The sequence below is a fragment of the Littorina saxatilis genome, linkage group LG12 (assembly GCF_037325665.1).
Source record: "Littorina saxatilis isolate snail1 linkage group LG12, US_GU_Lsax_2.0, whole genome shotgun sequence".
Taxonomy (NCBI): Eukaryota; Metazoa; Mollusca; class Gastropoda; order Littorinimorpha; family Littorinidae; genus Littorina; species Littorina saxatilis.
This window is the reverse complement of record NC_090256.1, coordinates 9,466,512-9,479,011: the sequence shown is the minus strand read 5'-3', so window position 1 is coordinate 9,479,011 and position 12,500 is coordinate 9,466,512. Positions and strand designations below refer to the sequence as shown.

General features: G+C 42.4%; 1 protein-coding gene across 1 annotated transcript in view; it reads left to right on the top strand.

The window, feature by feature from the left end:
- The window catches only part of LOC138981211 (mucin-5B-like), a 57,781-nt gene that overhangs the window by 42,702 nt on the left and 2,579 nt on the right, over positions 1 to 12,500 (top strand). Inside the window, exons 38-49 of the mRNA XM_070354058.1 lie at positions 155 to 445; positions 1,027 to 1,208; positions 1,638 to 1,733; positions 3,162 to 3,309; positions 3,939 to 4,049; positions 6,679 to 6,725; positions 9,287 to 9,341; positions 9,669 to 9,754; positions 10,074 to 10,184; positions 10,405 to 10,488; positions 11,644 to 11,775; positions 12,451 to 12,500. The exon at positions 12,451 to 12,500 is cut by the window's right edge and continues 2 nt beyond it. Coding sequence (XP_070210159.1) covers positions 155 to 445; positions 1,027 to 1,208; positions 1,638 to 1,733; positions 3,162 to 3,309; positions 3,939 to 4,049; positions 6,679 to 6,725; positions 9,287 to 9,341; positions 9,669 to 9,754; positions 10,074 to 10,184; positions 10,405 to 10,488; positions 11,644 to 11,775; positions 12,451 to 12,500 — 1,393 coding nt within the window. The remainder of the gene's footprint in view (positions 1 to 154; positions 446 to 1,026; positions 1,209 to 1,637; positions 1,734 to 3,161; positions 3,310 to 3,938; positions 4,050 to 6,678; positions 6,726 to 9,286; positions 9,342 to 9,668; positions 9,755 to 10,073; positions 10,185 to 10,404; positions 10,489 to 11,643; positions 11,776 to 12,450) is intronic.

Genomic DNA, 12,500 nt, shown 5'->3' with positions numbered 1-12,500 from the left:
TCTCACATGTTTGTTTCAATCTACTGTGAGAGGAAGATTAAATGAGCCAGGGAAAGTCCCAGTAAAAAAAAAAAAAAAAGGAAAACAAAGAAACGGTTTCAACTTTCACATTTTTGTCTTCGTGCATTCGAATGACCACAAGAACATTTCGCAGACGGCTGCATCCAGTGGGACTCTTGGGTCGACACCCACCAGCCGGGTCTCTTGTCCCGCGATGACTTCGAGCCAATCGAAACCATCCGCGCCGAGTCCCGCGCATGCACCGATCCTCTGGCCATCCAATGCCGTACCGCCTCGTCTGACCACACCCCTTGGGAGCTGACCGGTCAGCCTCTGCGCTGTGACCTGTGGACTGGACTTCTGTGTAACGCTGACGACGTGGATGGACCGGCGTGCTACAACTACCAGGTCCGTCTGGGATGTCTGCAGAGGACCGCTGAGTGCTGTGAGTATGACGTGACATTCTTCTTCTTACTTTACATGCGAGCTTCAAGACGAAAAGAAAGTTGCGAGTTTTACCTCCCTTGATTTTTCCCTAGATGTGACTTTCTACAGAAAAGAAACCAAATAAGTATTTCCGACAGGCTGTTACGGAGGGGGCTACTGAACCAGGTCATTACCAAATTTAATCCAAGACTTCAATAGTATTATGTGGCTTTTTCAGTATCTTGTGTAATATTAAAGTGACCAGCCATCGTATTGTGGAGGTAGAAACAACACTGTTTTACAGTGCATATCGGTTCTAACGTACGTATCACTACGTCAGTACTAAGGGATATACAAAAACTTGGCAAACATGGGAAATCAGTAGCAGCGTTGTTGTTGTTGTTGTTGTTGTTGTTGTTGTTGTTGTTGTTGTTGTTGTTGTTGTTGTTGTTGTTGTTGTTGTTGTTGTTGTTGTTGATGATTCATGAAATGTCAGTTTGTTCCTGCCGCGATAAGTGAAAATCGTGTTAAAAATCACTCATTGCACATGCTACCTCTCAAAACACATATAATAGCATGTAGTGTCTCTCCCCCTTGCAGTGTCCAAGATCCCCACCGCTGCCCCCACGGCCCAGCCCGGCGCCACCCCTGTACCCGTGTGCTACCCGAGTGTGGACAGAACGTCGTGTCCAGCCAGCTGTCCAGCTGGTCAGTACTGTGACGGGGCCAGGTGTGTCCCACGTAGCGAGTGTCCCTGTCTGCTGGACAACAAGGTCATCAGGGTCAGTAGTGAATTTTCTCTGATCGTGTCTTCGTCTCTTTTGCTGTGAGCTGTTTGTATTTTGCATGTGATACAACTTTGAATTCTTTTTCAAAATCGTTTTCAAGAACATGGTCTTGTCTCAGTCATGGGTTATTCAATGTAAAAAGAACTGAGGAGAGACACCAACATAATGAGCAGGTTAAAGGGTTACTCTGTAGACACACAGACAGTCCTAAGAAAAGAAGAGCTGGCACATCCTTGACAATGTGTGCCTTTATCTATTTTTTTATTTTGTTCTTGTTGCTTTCTTCGCTGTAAATTTGCATAAATCGGTATTCATGTATGACGTTTTCCTCTTTATGTTTTGCTGTGGTCAGTGACTGTTTTTGCATAAATGTATCTTCTTTGATGTGTACTGTTATTATGAGAATTCATGTACCTACTGCAGGCGCGTGATGTGACGACCAACGGTCAGTGTGAGACGTGCCAGTGTCTGAACGGCGAGGTCCGCTGTGTGCCCAAGACTTGTTCATCTTGCAGTCAGGTGTGTAAACTCTCACGTAGTATTTTGCTTTCCTTCCTAGATCCTGCTTTTCGCTTGTCGCCTATAAATCTCTCCTTTTTCCTTTGATTCCCTTCCTCTTCATTATTTTATGAACTACGAGTCACCTTTGCTCTTTTGAACTGTGGCCTTCTTGTGTCCTGCGTTATGCGTATAACGGCCTTGGTGAGCTCTTCCAGCATTTTCCGCCTCCCTTTTCTCTCTTCTTGTGTCCTTCGTTATGCGTATAACGGCCTTGGTGAGCTCTTCCAGCATTTTCCGCCTCCTTTTTCTCTCTTCTTGTGTCCTTCGTTATGCGTACAACGGCCTTGGTGAGCTCTTCCAGCATTTTCCGCCTCCCTTTTCTCTCTTCTTGTGTCCTTCGTTATGCGTATAACGGCCTTGATGAGCTCTTCCAGCATTTTCCGCCTCCCTTTTCTCTCTTCTTGTGTCCTTCGTTATGCGTATAACGGCCTTGGTGAGCTCTTCCAGCATTTTCCGCCTCCCTTTTCTCTCTTCTTGTGTCCTTCGTTATGCGTACAACGGCCTTGATGAGCTCTTCCAGCATTTTCCGTCTCCCTTTTCTCTCTCTTTTGGTGTCCTTCGTTATGCGTACAACGGCCTTGGTGAGCTCTTCCAGCATGTTCCGCCTCCCTTTTCTCTCTCTTTTTGTGTCCTTCGTTATGCGTACAACGGCCTTGGTGAGCTCTTCCAGCATTTTCCGCCTCCCTTTTCTCTCTCTTTTTATGTCCTTCGTTATGCGTACAACGGCCTTGGTGAGCTCTTCCGGCATTTTCCGCCTCCCTTTTCTCTCTGTGTTTTCTCTTGCCTTCTTGTCGTATTTACTTCTTCTTCTTCTTTGTTCATGGGCTTAGACTCCCACGTTCACTCGTGTTTTTAGCACGAGTGGAATTTTACGTGTATGACCGTTTTTACCCCGCCATTCAGGCAGCATACGCCGATTTCGGGGGAGGCATGCTGGGTATTTTCGTGTTTCTATATGACCCACCGAACTCTGACATGGATTACATGATCTTTTCCGTGCGCACTTGGTCTTGTGCTTGCGTGTACACGAAGAGGGTTAAGTCACTAGCAGGTCTGGACATAAGTTGTCCTGGGAGATCGGAAAAATCTCCACTCTTAACCCACCAGGCGGCAGCGACCGGGATTCGAACTCACGACCTCCCGATTGGGAGGCCGACGTCTTACCACAACGCAACTGCGCCCGTCGTCGTATTTACTTTCTTCCGTCTGTCTTTTGATTTGTTTCTTTCATTCCTCTAACACTTTTTGTATCTTTCTTCCTTCTTTTGTCCTTCGTTATGCAATCTCCTGATTCAAAGCAGTTCTAATTTTCTTAAATCAAATTCAACCAAAAAAGCGCAGAACAACTGTCCTGTCACTAACCCATCAAGTGTTAATTTGAATCAGGGATTTTCTCAACTGAATCGCACCACGTGCGACTGCGCATGCGTCACGTGTAAGGTGGATGAATTCCAGTGCAGCACCGGAAGTTGCATCCCGCAATCCTCCAAATGTGATGGCGTCATCAACTGCCAGAATGATGAAATTGACTGTGGTAAGTTAATGTTTATTTCTATGTTTGCTAAATGTCTGTCTGTCTGTGAACAAAATAACCCGACTATTTCTCCTTAGATGTGGAAAAAAGGTGACTTTCTAGTGGAGCAATGTATACGTTTGACTTGCCAGATTGTTTTCGAAGTTTGCTTGTTTTATTTTGTCAAAACAAAACAAAACAAAAATATCAAAATGACTATTTTTGACGCTAAGCTTGTTTCTTCGATTTGTCAAACATTAAACGCTTCTATAACTTACCTTTTTTGTGTGTGGATTTGTGAACGTTAGTTGTCTATCTGTTTTGAATCAAAGCTTTCTTCCCCTTTCGATTCTTCCTTGTCAATGCATTGTCTTGAAATAAAAGGTAAAAGGTATGTGTGTATATATAGTGTGTGTTGCATATGGTTATTGTGTGAACAGTACATATGTCTGATTTTTGTCTGTATGATTAATAGTTTTATGTAGGTTGTACATTTAATTGTTCTATTCTGTATATGTTGTTTTGTAAAGGGCCTAGAGCCATAGGTTAGGCACTTAAAAATGTCCAGTTATCATTATTATTATTATTCCTCAGTGTAAACAGCGGAAGCCTTTTTCTCAGTCATGTGTTTACAATTGATCTAATTTCAGACAATCCTCCCAAATTCGTTCCTCCCACGGCCAAGCCTACAGCCCAACCCGGAGCAACACCTAACGTCCACCCTGACCACCGTGGAAAGGTAACCCCTCCCCCACAACAAGGTGAGAACAGTGGAACCGCTCATTTAACACCTCCACAAATCTGAGAAAATCAGGTCTTGAAGAGGAGGAAGGTAAATTTACAGAGTTAATGATCAGACAATCTGAGAAACAAGGTCTTGAAGAGGAGGAAGGTAAATTTACAGTGTTAATGATCAGACAATCTGAGAAACAAGGTCTTGAAGAGGAGGAAGGTAAATTTACAGAGTTAATGATCAGACAATCTGAGAAACTAGGTCTTGAAGAGGAGGAAGGTAAATTTACAGAGTTAATGATCAGACAATCTGAGAAACTAGGTCTTGAAGAGGTGGAAGGTAAATTTACAGAGTTAATGATCAGACAATCTGAGAAACAAGATCTTGAAGAGGAGGAAGGTAAATTTACAGAGTTAATGATCAGACAATCTGAGAAACAAGGTCTTGAAGAGGAGGAAGGTAAATTTACAGAGTTAATGATCAGACAATCTGAGAAACAAGGTCTTGAAGAGGAGGAAGGTAAATTTACAGAGTTAATGATCAGACAATCTGAGAAACAAGGTCTTGAAGAGGAGGAAGGTAAATTTACAGAGTTAATGATCAGACAATCTGAGAAACTAGGTCTTAAGAGGGAGGAAGTCTTAAAAGGAGTGTTCCACTTTACACCATTGATTCCATGGTTGACCCAGTTTACTATGCTGAATGTTTCTGATCTGTATTATATTCGAGCTGTATGTTCCTGTAGGATTAGGCCAGAATCCGAACAACCGAAGTCTTTTGACCATTACTGAATTATCCAACTGATAAATCATGTTCAAAGATAGTTTCTCGGGCTATGCCATTATCGACTGCAGTGTGAAGAATTCATTGCGCCACAAGACTGAATATTAACAAGAAGTAGCTGTACACCAATTACCGATGAACAACGCTCGTTTAAACGCTGGGTTCGAGGAAGCTGAAACAAGCATGTCTCTGACGCAGTGCAATGGGCGGTTCTGGTGAAGTTATGCCCCCTCTTTCTTTCGGCTGGTAACTGGCGCACGAGAAAGGAAAAAAAATGCATTGGTCCTAAATAGCATATCGGTTTTGTAACAGTTCGTGTGTAAGTCGTGCATTTTATACGGTAAACAGACAATGGTCGGTTCTGGTGAGGTTATGCCCCTTCTTTATTTCGGCTGGTAACTGGCGCCACCTCGCGACAAGATCACAGGAGTTGTCTCGCGTTATCACCCCAGAAGCGCTCATTGAAAACGACGAGAGTAGAACAAAGATATGACCCTAGTTTTAAACGCTTCTTCTTACCTGCTAGAAATAATCTTCTTTCGGTGCAGGAGCAGAACTATGCCTCTTGTGAAAGTAACAGATACATGATGACATAGGCTCTTCTTTGTGAAAGTAACAGATACATGATGACATAGGTTCTTCTTTGTGACAGTGACAGATACATGCTGACATAAGCTCTTCTTTGTGAAAGTAACAGATACATGCTGACATAGGTTCTTCTTTGTGACAGTAACAGATACATGATGACATAGGCTCTTCTTACCGGCACGGTTGGCCTAGTGGTAAGGCGTCCGCCCCGTGATCGGGAGGTCGTGGGTTCGAACCCCGGCCGGGTCATACCTAAGACTTTAAAATTGGCAATCTAGTGGCTGCTCCGCCTGGCGTCTGGCATTATGGGGTTAGTGCTAGGACTGGTTGGTCCGGTGTCAGAATAATGTGACTGGGTGAGACATGAAGCCTGTGCTGCGACTTCTGTCTTGTGTGTGGCGCACGTTAAATGTCAAAGCAGCACCGCCCTGATATGGCCCTTCGTGGTCGGCTGGGCGTTAAGCAAACAAACAAACAAACAAATAGGCTCTTCTTTGTGACAGTAACAGATACATGATGACATAGGCTCTTCTTTGTGAAAGTAACAGATACATGCTGACATAGGCTCTTCTTTGTCAGAGGACTGGGTGGCCGAGTGGTAACGCACTTGCGCTCGGAAGCGAGAGGTTGCGAGTTCGACCCTGGGTCAGGGCGTTAGCAATTTTCTCCCCCCTTTCCTAACCTAGGTGGTGGTTTCAAGTGCTAGTCTTTCGGATGAGACGAAAAACCGAGATCCCTTCGTGTACACTACATTGGGGTGTGCACGTTAAAGATCCCACGATTGACAAAAGGGTCTTTCCTGGCAAAATTGTATAGGCATAGGTGACTTGGAATAATAGGCCGTGAAAAGTAGGATATGCGCCGAAATGGCTGCGATCTGCTGGCCGATGTGAATGCGTGATGTATTGTGTAAAAAAATTCCATCTCACACGGCATAAATAAATCCCTGCACCTTGAATAATTTAATTATGTGCGCGATATAAATTGCATAAAATAAAAAAATAAAAATAAGAAAATCAATCCCTGCGCATAGAACTGTACCCACGGAATACGCGCGATATTTTGATCGATTGATTGATTTGTGAAAGTAACAGATAGCCTACATGCTGACATAGGATCTTCTTTGTGAAAGTATATGACACATGCTGGCAGATTCGTTATGCTGAGATAGATTTATTTTTGGGGGCCACCGTTTGACGACTTTCAAAGATATGAACTATAATAATCTCTTACATATCACCGTGAAAGTCTTTTTCTTTGACTTAGATTTTGTTTTATTCCCCCAGGCTGCCCAGATCAATGCCCAGTACCGGAAGACATCCCCTGTCCAGCCGTGAGTATTACACGTTAATGTCTGCTACTGTTCTCACAGGATGAAGTGAATTTAACGTCTGCTGCTGTTCTCACAGGATGAAGTGAATTTAACGTCTGCTACTGTTCTCATAGGAAGAAGTGAATTTAACGTCTGCTACTGTTCTCATAGGAAGAAGTGAATTTAACGTCTGCTACTGTTCTCATAGGAAGAAGTGAATTTAACGTCTGCTGCTGTTCTCAAAGGAAGAAGTGAATTTAACGTCTGCTACTGTTCTCATAGGAAGAAGTGAATTTAACGTCTGCTACTGTTCTCATAGGAAGAAGTGAATTTAACGTCTGCTACTGTTCTCATAGGAAGAAGTGAATTTAACGTCTGCTACTGTTCTCATAGGATGAAGTGAATTTAACGTCTGCTACTGTTCTCATAGGATGAAGTGAATTTAACATCTGCTACTGTTCTCATAGGAAGAAGTGAATTTAACGTCTGCTACTGTTCTCATAGGAAGAAGTGAATTTAACGTCTGCTACTGTTCTCATAGGAAGAAGTGAATTTAACGTCTGCTACTGTTCTCATAGGAAGAAGTGAATTTAACGTCTGCTACTGTTCTCATAGGAAGAAGTGAATTTAACGTCTGCTACTGTTCTCATAGGATGAAGTGAATTTAACGTCTGCTACTGTTCTCATTGGAAGAAGTGAATTTAACGTCTGCTACTGTTCTCATAGGAAGAAGTGAATTTAACGTCTGCTACTGTTCTCATTGGAAGAAGTGAATTTAACGTCTGCTACTGTTCTCATTGGAAGAAGTGAATTTAACGTCTGCTACTGTTCTCATTGGAAGAAGTGAATTTAACGTCTGCTGCTGTTCTCACAGGAAGAAGTGAATTTAACGTCTGCTACTGTTCTCAAAGGAAGAAGTGAATTTAACGTCTGCTGCTGTTCTCAAAGGAAGAAGTGAATTTAACGTCTGCTACTGTTCTCAAAGGAAGAAGTGAATTTAACGTCTGCTACTGTTCTCAAAGGAAGAAGTGAATTTAACGTCTGCTGCTGTTCTCAAAGGAAGAAGTGAATTTAACGTCTGCTACTGTTCTCATAGGAAGAAGTGAATTTAACGTCTGCTGCTGTTCTCAAAGGAAGAAGTGAATTTAACGTCTGCTACTGTTCTCAAATTAAGAAGTGAATTTAACGTCTGCTACTGTTCTCATAGGAAGAAGTGAATTTAACGTCTGCTGCTGTTCTCAAAGGAAGAAGTGAATTTAACGTCTGCTACTGTTCTCAAAGGAAGAAGTGAATTTAACGTCTGCTACTGTTCTCATAGGAAGAAGTGAATTTAACGTCTGCTACTGTTCTCATAGGAAGAAGTGAATGTATAAATACATGTAGTTATACTACCTATATGTCTCGGGGGAAAAGGAAGCCACGACATTGCCCACACTACACTCCGTCAGTGAGACGCTTTTGTTAACCCGTGATTTGTACAAATGTAAAAACTTGTTACAAATTACGTCGAACCTAAAACCGCGATTTGTAAAAATGTAAAAATGTAAAAATATCGCATTCCACAAAGTAATACATGCCTTTTATTATTATTATTAATATTTGTTGTTTTGAGACTCTATGCTTGGGTGGTGGGGGGTGGTTTTGGCCGGATAGGTAAAATATTACGATTTTTAGCATAACAAAGAAAGAGAGACAAAATTCTAATAGATCCCTTGACTTTGGGGTAGCGCGACTCTGTTGCTGCTTGCTTTCCATTGCCGGGAGGATGCGACCCGAATTTCCCAGCGATGGAAAAATAAAGTAATGGAAAAAATATTGTACAAAAATAATAGATCCCTTGACTTTGGGGTAACGCGACTCTGTTACTGCTAGCTTTCCATTGGGATAAAGCGACCCGAATTTCCCAGCGATGGGACAATAAAGTAATGAAAAAAATCATGAAAAAAATCTAATAGATCCCTTGACTTTGGGGTAGCGCGACTCTGTTGCTGCTAGCTTTCCACTGGGGGGAAGCGACCCGAATTTCCCAACGATGGGACAATAAAGTAATTAAAAAAAATAATGACAAAAATCTAATAGATCCCTTGACTTTGGGGTTGCGCGACTCTGTTGCTGCTAGCTTTCCACTGGGAGGAAGCGACCCGAATTTCCCAGCGATGGGACAATAAAGAAATTATAACAACAACAACAAAATTTAATAGATCCCTTGACTTTGGAGATGACAAGAAAATATCGGGTGCATTTTACATTTGCACAAATCACGGGTTAACAGCTTTGCGCATTGTGAGGTGAGGTCTTTGGTTTTCAGAATTTCAATTGCAAGTGCTAACGCTTGTGAGTCATTTAACCAGCCTGGCATTTCCAAAAGTGTAAATAACAATAACATGCAGAAGCAGGTCGACGACCAAGTCAAAACTTTACGAAGGGGCACAATCGAGACGAAGTGCATTGTGTTGTTTTACGTTCTTAGCTCCCCTTGATTGCTTCATTGGGCCTGTCGCGCTTTTTGTCAGATCGTCTATGCACACTTTTTTTTAAACTTTACTTCCAAGTGTAACTGTGTGGATTTTTTTCTGTTATAGAACGTGCAGGTTGTAGAAGTCCTTGGAGAGTGTAACTGCCCCAAACTTGCCTGCTGTGAGTATTGTATTATGTTGCAAGCATTTTAATCCAATGGGCGTGCAATGTACATTGACACAGACAGATACAGAAACCGGCACACACACACACACGCACAGACACAGACACACACAGACACACACACACACACACACACACACACACACACACACACACACACACATACACATACACACATGCATGCTTCCGCCTTGAAGTAGATTTGATTTTTCATGATGATTATGATGATGAAGATGATGATGATGATGACGATGACGATGACGACGATGATGATGATGAGGATGATGATGATGATGATGATGACGACTCTTGTTGTTCGTTCAGTGGCAACACCCATTCCTGGGACCACCCTGTCTCCCAACAAAGTGTGTCGCGTACGCAACGGAGATGGCGGAGAGCGTACATACCAGGTATAACAATGAACGCGTTTTAAACACGATTTGTTCCCACAATTATTGGTCAAAATGTCATGAACATTCATAACACATCACATTCGCAGTTTGTCTTACTACTGTCGGTTTGAGAAAAAGTGTGTTATTACTCCAAGTGAAAATCTGATAGGTGTAAGCAGTGTTTGACAAAAGCTTAGCAAAGCTCGTGACAAGAAAAAAAAATTCAACCCAGAGTCTAGTGTTGTGATTATGTTTCAAACACCTTTCTGTCAGAATGTCTTTATTTGTTGTGAAAAAGATGACATTTTCTGGAAATTTGACTTTGATTTATTCACAGATCGGTGAAGTGTGGACTGAAGGAGTGTGCGCCGACTGCGCATGCATTGTGGGAAGTGACGGTTCTGGGGAGGTCTCATGCCACAGACAGAAATGTCCTGTCTGCAAGCTGGTAATTATGTTTAAAAGATATTTTCCTTTTTAACGATAGAAGCAAAACACAGACTTCAAATAATAAACAAAATGAGGAAAACAAATTTTCTTCCAAAACGTGCTGGTTTATTTTCTTTGCTAAAACTTTTACAAATAGGTAAACGTTGAGAGATGTGTTGCTGAAAACTATAATGAGAAGCAGTCTCACGGGCTGATGTACGCTGTGTTGTTGTCGCCAGGGAGAGAAAGCCGTGTCGGTGCCAGGAGAATGCTGCGAAAAATGTCAGCCTGATGGATGCGTTGTCAACACTAAACTCTACAAGGTACGGTCCCGGATACACGCCAAGCCAAAATAACGAGACTTAAGGAGACATATAGCATGACTTCCCTTCTTTGTCTCTGTTATTCTAGTGAGAAAATATCCGTAGGCTTAAAGTTCGGCCTTGACCTAGGCAAAATAACTTGCTCAACCGCAGTGACAAGTAAATGAAAAACTTGATGAACGAAATTTACAGCTGCAGCACGTGGGTAGCACCCCGCACAACGTTATCACTTAATGTTTATTTCGTGCGTAGTGTTCTTCTTCTTCAGCGTTCCAGCGTAGTGTTAAATTTGCGCCTTGTCAAGATTGACACAAAATACAGTTCTACAACTTCTCCTTACTTTGGTCATGCCATATTTACGTTACAGCTCCGAATCATTCATGGTATCGCGTGGTATTTTGTCTCGACGGGGTGAATGAATATAATGAAGTCACTCGAGCCTCGACGTCATCGTATTCATTGACCCAGTCTCGACAAAATACCACGCGATATCATGGATAGACGGAGCTGTAACTTATACATACATTCTCTGGTTAGCAAAATGTTTGAAATCAGTCAGGAACTTGGCTTTGGGGTTGGAAAATCGTGTATGTCACTTGCAGGAAATCCATTTACCTTTGTAGACTTTAAGACGTGGAACCTACGCGAAACTAGACTCTGGTCGTCAACAAATATCAACGTCGATTTATTCATACGGAAATAAAAACATGATGCTTCGAGAGCAATATTTGCAGCAGTTACAAAACAAATATTAGCAAAAAGACAACTCCATGACGACTTTCCTTTGTCTTGCAATTAAAGGGTGTTGTCGTTAAAGTCTGTTTTGCCCATAGATTCGTCTTGTTTTTATAGGGAGACGCACACGCACCCTTTCTCGTGAAAGGCTTTGTCAAATTCAACGTGACAGCCCCATTGCGTTTCCTTGTTCAAATTGTTTTCAAGAAAAACAAAACATGTTCAAAGTGGTTTTACTTCCCCTTTACCTCTCTAAACGAGTTTTCTCACAGTACAGATCCACTTCGGGAATATTAGAGCTTGAGCGAGACAGCTGTTTAACCCATAAAGATGCCGCAATTTTAACTACTTCAAAATTGTAAGAAGAGGATACGAAACAGAGAGATTGATGAAAGAACGTTGATATTTCTATCTCCGCAGGCAGGAGAGTCCATGCCCTCGTCACGTGGCTGTTACGTCAAGACATGTGAGCGTGACAACCAGGGAACGTTCGTCACCAAGGAAACCCAGATCCGTTGCAAGCCTCTGGATCTTCTATCGCCCTGTCAGGATGTAAGTCATGCTGTGCTAAGATACTGGCCAACGCAGGCAACGCGCTTACAACTCCTCTCATAGTCTTCTAAATGTATTCTTTTGTCAGTATCTGTAGGAGCGAGCTCGGTTTTGTTTGTTTATATGCACGATCTTTTGTTTACTGTAACTGTTTTTCAGGAATGTATTGCACCGGAATGTAAGGCAAAATATATTGCTGAAAAGTTTGTGTAAACGTATTTTGTGTGGTCTGTGTGTTCGCTCGCTTGTACGTTTGTTTGATTCATTGTCTGTCTGTCTGTCTGTCTGTCTATCTGTCTGTCTGTCTGTCTATCTGTCTGTCTGTCTGTCTGTCTGTCTGTCTTTCTACCTTCCTTCCGGTATGCCTGTCTGTATGTTTGTCTCTCTGTCTACCTGCGTGCCTGTCTGTCTGCCTGTCTATCTATCTGCCTGTCTATCTGTCTGCTTCTTTGTTTCTGTTTGTTTCTATTCAACATAAAAGTGCACAATCCATCTCTTGCTGTGCCGTTCATTCGGCGAGCTGTCACCAAAAATAACATGTGCACCGTCTTGCAAGACATTAAAGCTTAATAATGATAATCTCAACCAGTGTTGGGTGACACTTGCCCTTTCGTGGACAAGAAAGCCAGAAGTGTCGCTGCCACAGGAATGATTGATCTTCCTGTATCTTTACAGGACACTCAGAGGTACGATGCCGACGGCTGCTGTCTCAAGTGTGTTCCCAA